General features: G+C 42.8%; 1 protein-coding gene and 1 long non-coding RNA gene across 3 annotated transcripts in view; one reads left to right on the top strand and one right to left on the bottom strand.

Annotated features, from left to right (window-relative positions):
- Positions 1-12,516, bottom strand: part of LOC137519063 (uncharacterized) — a 108,476-nt gene that overhangs the window by 9,962 nt on the left and 85,998 nt on the right. The gene's annotated exons all lie outside the window — the stretch shown is intronic.
- The window catches only part of SDC2 (syndecan 2), a 179,635-nt gene that overhangs the window by 156,866 nt on the left and 10,253 nt on the right, over positions 1-12,516 (top strand). For both annotated transcript variants that reach the window (XM_068237699.1, XM_068237700.1), the window contains exons 3-4: positions 853-995; positions 9,925-10,039. In XM_068237699.1, coding sequence (XP_068093800.1) covers positions 853-995; positions 9,925-10,039 — 258 coding nt within the window. The remainder of the gene's footprint in view (positions 1-852; positions 996-9,924; positions 10,040-12,516) is intronic.

The raw sequence follows: 12,516 nt of genomic DNA, 5'->3' as shown, positions 1-12,516 counted from the left end.
AATCGCGAAAATAAAGAAAACTAAAAAGCATAGAGCGACGATTTAGGTGTCGCCAGAAAGAGGAGAAAGAGAGCTTTAAAATGATATCCATCTTTCCATAGTTACTTGTATTACACAGGACGACTTTTTCTGCTGAATGGAGCTGCTGACACTGGGGAAAGTGTCGTCCTGTGTAATACAAGTAACTATGGAAAGATGGATATCATTTTAAAGCTCTCTTTCTCGCGACACCTAAATCGTCGCCCTACGCTTTTTAGTTTTCATTATTTTCGCGATTGAAATCGCGGCCGCGGCAATTTCAATCGCGAAACTAGCGAAAACTAAAAGGCGTAGGTTGGCGGTGTATATATCATTGGAAAGAGGAGAAAGAGAGCTTTAAAATGATATGCATCTTTCCATAGTTTCTGCACTGCTCGGAGTCCCTTTAAGCACTTATTGGGAATCTCTCACAAATCCCTGAATGACTGGGATGAATCAGTCCATTGTAGTTCATCCACTGGAAGCTTTGCTCCATTGAACACTGAAAACTTTTGGGCTATAGCTGTGAAGCAGTGTAACAGTCATGTGTGAGCAACATTTGTTAAAGGAAACCTGAAGTCAGAGGTATATGGAGGCTGCCATGTTTCATTTTAAACAATGCCAGTTGCCTGGCAAGTCTGCTGGTCTATTTGGCTGCAGTAGTGTATGAATCACACCAGAAACAAGCATGCAGCTAATCTTGTCAGATCTGACTATAATGCCAGAAACGCCTGATCTGTATCTGGAAGTGTAAAGTGAGGCTATTTAGCATACAGCAGTTTTGAAAAGAAAAAACATTATGGTAAATCATGTTCTGTTGCTCTCATTAAACAGGGGTGGCTGACATTGAAACTGAAGAAGTTCCTGTACAGCTTACGACTCTACGGTCCCTTCCAGAGAGTCCACCCTCCAGTGATGCTCCAGTGATGAACATGACTACACCGAAGATGCAGACAAAAATTGTAGCAGCACCCGAGGTGCGTTTCATGCTTCTCCAGCAGCCAATTACTGTTGTGTGATGAAGTGTCATGTCATTTACAAATGTGCTTATTTATGTGTAATGAAAACAAAACTAATCCGATAGACCAGCCACACAATTTTAACCTTTTGGGGACCAGGTACGTTGAATCAACATCCAGCAGGTGGTGCTACCGTTCTGACCGGACATTGATTCAACGTCCACGCTAATGAACCGCCCCGACGCGATCGTGTGCACCAGAGAGTGGAGATTAAGCTGTCATATGACAGCTGGCATCTCCCCTCAGTGATGACCAGCCATCGCGTATGGCTGCTGATCACGTGATCACTACGATCGCCGGCGGATCGTAGTGATCAATTTGACAGCTGCAGCGGTAGGGGGGAAAGAGGATCCACTCACCTCCCTGCCGTTCCCGCGACGATCGGCACCCCCCCACCGCTCTTACCGGCATCTCTGCTCCTTCTGATGTCAGCACCGGGACCCGGCTTGATGACTTCATCAAGCCGCGACCCGGAACTGAGCGGCAGTAGGAGCTGAGATGCCGGCCGGAGTGGAGGGATCCGCTGCGGCTCGTCGCTGGAGCCTGGAAGGTGAGTGATGGCTGCTGCACACGGGGCCACCATGGGGGGGGGGGGGGGGGGACACACTACCCAGCAAGACCCTGCAGGGATCCGGCTACCTGACCCCCCAAACGCGCCCCTTCTGCAAAAATGCCTGGTCCTGAAGGGGGGTTCGGCGGCCGGTCCAGAAAGGGTTAAAGAAAAACTTAGCGAGGAGGGGGATATATCAATACATTGCAACGTAAGAAGTTAAGAAAAAAAAAAAAAAGATAGATCAAGTAAGGATTGATGCTCGCGGTGTAATTCATTCATGTTTGATCCACCATGAGCCTGAGGGTCATCATCTTTACTGCAGGGAGACATGGGGAAAAAAGACAGCACCAACTGCCATCATCTATAAACACACCCATTAACAATGTTGTAGGCTAAAAGATTGCTTACATTACGGTATATGTACAGAGAAAGATACTGGTTGCTTGGCAGTTGGGAACGGCTGTTTTTTTTTCCCACAATGCAACTTGGTTTACAGAGTTACAAACTGTGGGAGGGTTTCATCACAATACCAGCTACACAGACCCCTGGTCTATTTAAAATAAAAAAGTAAAGATTTCTAATGGAAACAAACTGTTATTTTTACAAAACAAGAAAGTGTCTAAAAGGGTTAAGAGGTTAAGTTTCATTTTCTCCTGCTGCCCTATCAGTCACTGAGTTGTGCAGTTCTGGCACACAGAGCTGAGCTCTCAAGGCTTGCAGGGAATGTCCTCTTATCAGAATACAGGAGATAAATCTCCATGTGAAGGGAGAAATCTGTGCTGTAAAAAAAAAAACAAAAAAAACAACGCTGGGTGTTGCTTACAGATTGAACTGGCTATGACTTTTTGATGCTAGATGGCAGCTTTACAGTACAAGAAGAATGTAACTTCGGTGGGAATTATGATTTTATTTTTTTTAAAGGATACCCGAAGTGACATGTAACATGATGAGATAGACCTGTGTATGCACAGTGCCTAGCACACAAATAACTATGGTGTGTTACTTTTTTTGTTTAAATAGCAGGTATGTAAGTGGCTGACTCAGTCCTGACTGGAAGTGACTACAGTGTGCCCTCAATGATAAGAAATTCCCCTTTTTATCTCTTTCTTGCTCTCAGAAGCCATTTTCTGCTAGGAAAGTGTTTTATAGTTGGAATTTCTTATCAGTGAGGATCACACTGTAGTCGCTTCCTGTCTGAGTCAGGACTGAGTCAGCCACTTACATACCTGCTATTTAACTCTTTCAGACAGAGAAACAAAAAAGGAACACAGCATAGTTATTTGTGTGCTAGGCACTGTACATACACATGTCTATCTCATGTCACATGTCATTTCAGGTATCCTTTAAATGAAAGCCTATGATCATTAAGGAGTTAGGTTGTTTTTTTAATTGTAGATTATGTCAGTAGTTCCGCTTTAATATTTCTAAAACATAGTCCGTGTTTAAAAAGAACTTGCCTTACTTATATTAGCAGCATACAAAGTTGCATACAAACCCTGAATTATTAGTATCTTATGGACCATCTATGTACTCACAAGTCAAGGCAAGATAATCCAGCTACCAGTAAGCTGATCCGAAGGATTTAACCAGACATACACAAAGGCCACAGGACTAGCATTTTGGGGTCTGCAGCATGATTTATTTCTGCAAATGTGGAATAGCTTATACAGTGTGTAGTGTGTGTGTGTGTGTGTGTGTGGGGGGGGGGGGGTGATGGGGGGTGCGTATGGCCATATGCGCTCTGCTGAGTCACTTTCATGAGAGATGGCCTCAATGTCTTGGTCATGGTCCATACCATGGACAGCATGGTATGGCCACAAAGGGGGGATTTGTGGTGAAATGCAGTCTATTTTAACCTTCCTAGCATTATTGTGACATGCAGGACCGGATTGTGACATGCGGGACCGGTACAATAGTCCAGAAAATGTCAAAAGGTCCGCACACTCCATAAGCTCAAATCAAGCTGTTCGTTATCTCATGTCCCAAATGTTCATTCTGCAAACCAACGTGACGTTTCGGGGCCACAGCGAGTCCCCTTTATCAAGGCATGGACATTCGTTTGAAAATTTCCTAGCATTAAGGACGAGCCTGACTGGTCCTAAAAATAAGCTGGAATCAGTAAGAAGGTCAGGCTCATCCAGTCCCTGACGTGCGGGATCCCTCGCCGGCACCTCGCGGCTTCCCTGCAAGCGTATTCCTGTCTTATTTGCAGCAAGCTCCTCTTCTTCCTCCTTTATCTGCTTCCTCTCCCCTGGCGATCATGTCCCACGGCGTGTCCCTCTGATGACGCTGTGAGAGCCCCCTGGTGTCGGGCTGTCATCACTTCAGGCGGCAAATTTAAATTTTGTATTTGTATTGGATTCAATACAAACCTCTGCATTGGTTCCAATCTAAAAAATATTCTAAGTGTAAAAAAATATTGTTTACATGCTTGCAGACAGCTTGTAAGACTGCAACTTGCAAGCGGTCTATAAAAATGCTTGCAATATATAGGTTTAAAAAAAATCTACCACTTTTGGTACGAAAATTGCAGGGAAATTAAATGCTGGGGAGGTTAAAATGTTACTGCTGTTAACCACTTCAAGACCATAGGCTTACACCCCCCTAGTGACCAGGCTATTTTTTTTACAATTTTGGCCACTGCAGCTTTAAGGGCTCACTGCACGGCTCAGCTCAGAACAAGTGATTACCCCCCCCCCTTTTCTGCCCACCAACAGAGCTTTCTGTGGGTGGGCTCTGATCGCTGCTGGGATGTTTGTTTGTTTTTAATGTTTTTTTTTTATATAAATTTGCCCTTTTTTATTATTTTTTTTTCATCCCTCCCTTCACCCACCAGCCAATCACAGCGATTGGCTGTCATAGGCGTCAGCCTATGACAGTCGATTGATCTCTGTGTGCCTCCCAAGGGGACAGCCGAGTGTCACGGCTGTCCCCCGTACAGCGTTGCCATAGATCGCAGCACTGTACATTGTAAATAGCCGGCGTTGTCTAACAGTGTCCTAGCGGCGATTGCCACATTCAAGCGGTCGGCACACGCAATCTCCTGCAAAACCCCACCCCAGAACTTCACACCAATCGGTGTGGAGCGAACGGCAAGTAGTTAGTGTGTGGATGTTTATTGGGGGAAGGAAGGTTGGGGTGTGATATATTATATATCCTCCTTGATGGTAGTCCAAAACAAAACAAGATTTAAATGCAATTATTTTCTGTCTAGTTGACTGACATATTCCATTGCCCATATGAAGCAAATTAAACTTGAGTGGAAAGTCTGTCCAGACCAGTTTGTAAACCTGTATATTTCTTAGCTAACACATTACAATGTTTACCTGCTGGATGAAATGCGTCAGTAGCACCTGTGGTTTTTGCTATCGCCTGCCAGAGGTACATTTTTAATCTTCTCAGAATCCCCTCGTTTAAAAGCAGGATCAGGCAGATATCTGCTTATAGCTGTGCAGAGAAGACAAGAACTAGGAAACCTTTCTGCTAGGGGGTTTCTGAATGACGTTTGGATTTCCAGTGCAGTTTTATATAACGCTCAAAATCAATGTAGATCAGGCACCACCGTAGTAGTTTCAAAGATTACAAAAATGTATTAAGCCCCAAACACACACTTAACAGCGTTCTTTTATGCTTCCACAACTTTAGTTGTGACAAGTTGAAACACCTAAAAAGAAAGTCTTTTGCTATTGTTCAAAGAGCTGATAGGACTTAAGGGGCCCATACACCTAACTATTTTCCCGCCGATATACGGCCGATTCGATCACAGTGATCGAATCGGCTGTGAAATCGCCGCGCACACCGTTGACAGAACGATCGATTTCCGTCCGAAATCGATCGTTCCCGACGATCCGTCCGTGCGGAAGATTTTTCTCGATCGCTGGCGGGTCGGGAGTACGTCGATAGCGGTGTTGGAATGCCTGACGACCGATGCAATACAGCGGGTATACATTACCTGTTCCGTCCGGCGCGAGTTCCCGCTGTCACTGCTGTCTTCTCCGCTCTGGTCTCCGGCATGCTTCACTTCTTCCTGCCCGGCAGGAAGTTTAAACAGGAGAGGGCGCTGATAAAGCTGTTTCTGAACGAAACAGCCTTATAAGTCTGCCGACAGACTGTACACACGCACTACTGTCGGCAGAACGCCCGCCCAGCGGGAGGGTCTGACGTACCCGTTGTTCATTACAGTAGTGCGTGTGTACGCACCTTTAGTCTCATGGGATAAAAGCAGTAGCACAACAACAGACTGCTGTTTCGAGATTTCTCCGCTCTTCGTCAGGTTGAGTGGAGAAAGCTCGAAACAGCAGTCTGTCGTTGTGCTACTGCTTTTTATTCCATGTGACCAATACATATTTGTAATATTTGAAACCACAACAGATCTATATTGGATATCCTACAGTGGTGTGTTGTACTGTAATTGTTGTACTGTAATTGTGTGCACACCTCTAATATACATATGTGCTGCGCCACCCCCATTTTTGTTGCTTGTAACCAGGGTGGATTTGATTTAAATCAAACTGATTCAATTCACAATTTAAATCACTAGTCAGTTAGGCTTGATTTAACTACTTACTGTACCAGGTGCAGTATAATCACGGCCTGGGAAAACTTCATTTGAAGTCTCAGGTCCATGAATACACAACTTCAGCGGCAGACAAGCGCCGCTCGCTCCCGCATGCGTTCCTGTCGCCACCCGTTAACAAGAAGATGAATGGGAATGCAGTTCCCATTCATTAATCTAAGTCCCGGGTCAATGAACATTGGCATCTATTAGATTCCTGCGTTATTGTATCTTCCTTGAGTTACAGTGCCACGCATTACTTCTGATTCCCGTACTTACATACGCAAATTGGAAAAAATGCCTGAGGACATCTTGTCGCCAAATAGTAAAACTACATCTAAATGCATTTTATTTAATAAAAATACCAACACTTACCATCTAAAATTAACTATTTCCCTCCCACATTCTCCCATAATACCCAAACTTTTTTTTTATAGAAGTAAAACAATTACATAAATAAATACATAAATAGTTATCTTAGGGACTGAACTTTTTAATAGGTATGTCAAGGAGGTATATTACTGTTATTTTTTTAATTTACGGGCTTGTAATTAGTGATGGACGCAAAACTGAAAAAAATGCACCTTTATTTCCAAATAAAATAATGGCGCTTTACATTGTACTAGGGAAATATTTTAAACGTTGCAATAACCGGGACAAATGGGCAAATACAATGTGTGGGTTGTATCCACCGACTGAGAACTTTGAGTTTTTTCCATTTTTTTTCTTATTATTTCAATTAAAATGCATTTAGAATAAAATAATTCTTAGCATAATGTACCTCCCAAAGAAAGCCTAACTGGTGGCGAAAAGAACAAGATATAGATGATTTTGTTGTGATTAGTAGTGATTAAGTTATTGGCAAAAGGATAGGAGGGAGCGCTGACAGGTTAAAATTGCTTTGGTCCTAAAGAGGAAAAACCCCTCAGTGGTCAAGTGGTTAAAGACTAATTCTTGCTGGTATAAATTTAATATGCAAGTAGATGAAGATTTTTAGAATAACAACTTTTCATATTAGTTTTTTTTTATCCCCAATGTAACCACTTCAGGACCATAGGCTTACACCCCCCTAGTGACTAGGCTATATTTTACAATTTAAGACTCTACAGCTTTAAGAACTCGCTGCAGAGCCATACAACCGTGCACACATATGTAACACCCCCTCTTTCTGCCCACTAACAGAAATTTCAGTTAGGGCTCTGATCACTGCTGGGTTGTTTATTTATCTGGTTTCTTTTTTTTTTTTTCTTTTTTTATATAAAATTGCCCTTTTTTTTTTTTCCCGCCAGCCAATCACAGCAATCGACTGTCATAGGCAGCCGGGGAGTCTGATGACTGAGCAGAGCTCCATCATTCACTCTGGGATGTGCACGCATCGGCGCACGCAATCCCCAGCAAAACACGCCCCCAGGACTGCACGCCAATTGGCGTTAGGCGGTCCGGCGGCTGCTGCCGCATTCAAGGCACTTGACGTGATGCGGTCGTCAAGTAGTTAATAGGTTAATTATTCATATTTGGACAACTTTTCTGTTGTACTTAGGAAGGAAGGAGAAAAATAATCATTACTTTAATAACAATTTTAATAAATAATGGAATTTATTTACCCCCCCCCCCCCCAAAAAAAAAAATTAAACATATACCGCCTTATTCTACTTAATTAAAAAAAACGAATCTTTATTTCATGATGGAATAACCTTTGAATGGTATTGGTAATATATTTTCCTCAAACATTTTATTTTTTTTAAAATGTGATTTAAATAAAAAACAAAATCTGATTTTTATCCACCCTGCTTGCACCTGTATTGGAAGAAATAAGGAGATGGCCGCTGCTAATCCCTTTAAAGCTGAATTAAAGCATAGAAAATATTTAATGTTCATATTAATTTTGATTGATAATCACCACATGAAAAGACATAAGTGCAGTGTTGTTTGGTGTATCACAATTGTCCACCATTTTACAGTCGGAACTGCACTATATGAAGCAGAGAATTTGGGTGCAATGGCCCACAATAAAGTTAGCAGCTATGGCAACCCCACCAAGGAGGTAATTTAGACGCGGCTAGCAGCAGGCAATGCAGGGTGATGGTGTTAAAGTGAAGCCCGGCACCCCCAAATTCTTAAAGAAAACCTGTAACGACAAAAATTACTCACCTCGGTAGGGGGAAGTCTCCGGATCCTATCGAGGCATCCCACGGCAGTCTCGCTCTGGCCCTCCGAACAGCGGGGATGTAAATATTTACATTCCCGGCTCCAGCGCAGGCGTAGTAGTGGCTCTCCACTCTGAGATAGGTGGAAACAGCTGAACTCTGTCGGCCCGCTCTACTGCACAAGCGCAAGGCTCCTGCCCTTGCGTAGTATCTTTGTGCTTAGTGCCACAACAGCACCCCCGCTGGAGCCAGGGAAGGTAAATAGATCTAGCCTTTTCAGGCTTGTCAAGCCAGGATTGTAGGAGACTTTGGGGGAGCCAGCGCTGGATTGCCTGCAGCTACAGCGGAGGGGGAGCCTCATTGGGACCCTGAGGCTTCCCCCTACCGAGGTGAGTACCCTCCAGGGGAAAAATTAAAAAAGGAAAAGATGAAAAATTATCTCCTAGGAAAAAACTTGGGAGAAAACGTGAATTGAGTTTTCTCCTAGGTGATATTTTCTCACCTAGTCAAAAAAATGCCTTTAAAACTACCAGCAAACACAAAAATACTCAAAATAATTTTTTGAATGTTCTTTTCACCTGCTTTTCAGTACTTTGCAATGTAAAACGTACTGCAAAGTTATTTTAAAAAGAAGTTGAAACATCTGCTAGGAGAAAACTCAGGAGAAAAAGTTAATTACATATGGGCCTTTGTCTCTAAATGCAGATGTACTGTGATTGCACTCTCATTATGCAGTTATCTCACCACCGCCCTTTTCATCAGCTATGACTAGAAGCATGCTTCTGAAGTTATAACTTGGTTTAACTAAAGGACCAAGGTAATTTAAATCTACGCAGTTTTGATGGTTACCTGGCTGGCAGGGAGTATTTCAATTCACCACCGCGGTGCGAATCCGCCGCTTTCATCAATCCCGCTGATCTCGCCGCTGTCTCCACGCCGTGTCCCGTTGCAGCTCACTTGCTCTGCCTGTCTCTGCGCCAGAGCCCTGTGAGTGGGTCAGGAGTCGATTGTATGTCTGTCATCGTAAGCAACTCCCATAGGCTTACATTGATAGACACGGTCAGAAGCCAATGAAAGCGGCTCCTGACTGGCTCACATGACTCTGCCGTCATAGAGACAGCAGAGTGGGTGTCCTGAGGATCCCGGTGTGCGGCATGGACGGCGGTTGCGGCGGGTATATGCGGCGATTCGTCTGTATTCCGTCGTTATTGTACCAGTAGTCTCTGGTCCTTAAGGGGGCAGAGACCGCTGGTACTTACGGTAAGTGGTTAACTTCTGCAGGGAGCACTAAAAAGGGTTAAGACTCATTGTTTACTGTGTGTGTTTACTTAGAGTCTATTCACAGTTGCTGATAAGAATGATTTGAGCTGATAATTAGACAGTTTGATTTGAAAAACAAACACAGAGCATGGAGAAGTGAATTTCTCCAGCAACTGTATGTAGAATAAAGTATTTCATTGTGTGCTGTGCAAGAGTTCAGATCTGCTTTAATAGAAACAAATCAGTAAATAAGGCTGCTTTGTGTTTACTTTGAAAGTCACAGTTCAGGCCTGGTTTAACGAAAACATGTCTTGTCTGTGTAACATAACTGTCTGAGCATTCGTTCATTTGGCTTGTGTTCAATCAATTCAGGGGCCTCAGATACGGAAGACTGAAGGGTCGCTAGGAGCTAAACCCAACAGTGATGTGGAAGTGTACACAGAGAAACAGTCAGAGAACCTCTTCCACAGAACAGAAGTACTTGCAGGTAAGAGCGGTCTATAGTTGGAAAGTACTGGTTAAAGAGGAACTCCAGTGAAAATAATGTAATAAAAAAGTGCTTCATTTTTACAACAATTATGTATAAATGATTTAGTCAGTGTTTGCCCATTGTAAAATCTTTTAAATCCCTGAATTTACATATTGTCATTTATTACATGGTGACATTTTTACTGTTGGCAGGTAACGTAGCTGCTGCATGCTTTTTTGCCAGTTAGAAACAGCAGTAAACCGCTATTTTCCACAATGCAACAAGGTTCACAGACAGGAAACTGCCAGAAGTACCACAGTCCTCAAAGTTTCTTGTGGGAGGGGTTTCAACACAGTATCAGTCATACAGCACCCCCTAATGTCTGTTTGTGAAAAGGAATATATTTCTCATGCAAAAGGGGGTATCAGCTACTGATTGGGTTGAAGTTCAATTCTTGGTCGGAGTTTCTCTTTAAGGGCTCCGCCTCTAACACAGGAGACCAGAGTATGAATCTCGGCTCTCTCTGTTCAGTAAGGCAGTGCCTATTCAGTGAGGAGACTGTAGACAAGACTCCCTATCACTGCTAATGCCTATAGAGCGCACCTTAGTGGCTGCAGCTCTGGCTGTTTGAGTCCGCCAGAGTGCGATATAAATATTCTGTGTCTTGTCTTGTCTGTGTGATCGATCTAGTGATCAAGGCTCTCCACATAGCTACGGTACTATTGGGGACATCAAGAAAACCTTCAATAAATTTGCATACAGTTTGAAAAATTGAAACGCACAGCTTAGAGAATTTTAAAAGTTTCTATAATATTGTCACTTTGCTCAAATCCTGGGTTTAATTCATTGTAAAGATCTGTATGCAAAATTGTAAACAAATTGAGTAATATTTAAAGAGGAACTGCAGTGAAAATAACATCATAGAAAAAAGTCCGTAATTTTTACAATAATTATTTATAAATAATTATTAGGCAGCACGGTGGCGTAGTGGTTAGTGCTCTCGCCTTGCAAGCGCTGGGTCCCCGGTTCTAATCCCAGCCTGGGCACTATCTGCATGGAGTTTGTATGTTCTCCCCGTGTCTGCGTGGGTTTCCTCTGGGCACTCCAGTTTCCTTCCACATTCCAAAAACATACAGATAATTGACCCTAGACTACAATACATACATTACACAATACAAACATAGACACATGACTATGGTAGGGACTAGATTGTGAGCTCCTTTGAGGGACAGTTAGTGACTAGACAATATACTATGTGCAGCGCTGTGGAAGATGTCAGCGCTATATAAATACTAAATGATTTAGTCAGTGATTGCCCATTGTAAAATCTTACCTCTCCCCGATTTACATTCTGACATTTATCACATGGTGACATTTTTACTGCTGGCAGGTGATGTGGAAAGAGATGATGCATTTTTGGCATTTGGAAACCGCTTTTATTTCCCACAATGCAACAAGGCTCCCCACAGTGTGATGTCAGCACCCTGGTCCTGACATCACACTGTGGGAGAGGTTTTACCCCAATATCAGCCATACAGACCCCCCTGATGATCTGTTTGAGAAAAGGAAAAGATTTCTCATGGGAAACTGGGTATCAGCTACTCATTAGGATGAAGTTCAATCCTTGGTTACAGTTTCTCTTATAGAAAGTGGGCAAACCCCGGCACATTTGTTTTTGTAAATTCTCTCTCCCAGGCTGACAGAAATTTGCTCTGAATCTTTGGAGAGACGTAGCACTGCCTAATATTTACACACTGCTACAGAACCCAAATAAATCCCATGGCGACAACCCACTGATGTATGAATGTTCTGAATTCCTAGTTATATATAGACCACGTAGTTGTGCTGTCAGTTCCAGGCCAGTTTTGTAGTCCATGTTCAGATGAGGAAGGGAGAGAAAAATGAATGAATGCCCAATCACTGGAAAAGCATCATTTTGTGAAATAAATATTAAGAAAAAAAAATACTAACAGTCACTATGTAAAGTAGTTTATTATAATGGGCACACAATATGCCACAATGGAAAATATAAGCGCAGTAGTTAAAACCAAAAAACATCCACCACAAAAGCACCCACAATCAAAAATGTACAAAAAATACAAAGAAGGGTTATAGCACACCCTACGTGAGAGGGATATGGAGGCTGACATATTTATTTCCTTTTAAACAAAGCAAATTGCCTGGTTGTCCTGATCCACTGCCTCTAATACTTAAAGCGGACCCAAACCAAACATTTTTCTAATTCAAATTATTTAGTTGCACCACTCTGACACATACAAAGATAAATAAACACGCCTTCAAGCCTATGAGCATTTCAGTGCATGCTTTTCACCCTTCTCTTTTCATAACTAGGGTTATACAGGTGGCAGCCATTAGCAATTCCTCCTTTGCCAGACACCTCCTACTCCACCAGTCTGCCGGATTCTGACCCGGCAATATGAAAGGAAGGGAGGGGTTCCTCCAATAAATGTAAAATATTTTATATTTGTCATCGT

The sequence above is a fragment of the Hyperolius riggenbachi genome, chromosome 5 (assembly GCF_040937935.1).
Source record: "Hyperolius riggenbachi isolate aHypRig1 chromosome 5, aHypRig1.pri, whole genome shotgun sequence".
In the NCBI taxonomy this organism is placed as follows: domain Eukaryota; kingdom Metazoa; phylum Chordata; class Amphibia; order Anura; family Hyperoliidae; genus Hyperolius; species Hyperolius riggenbachi.
This window is presented reverse-complemented; position numbering and strand designations above follow the sequence as displayed.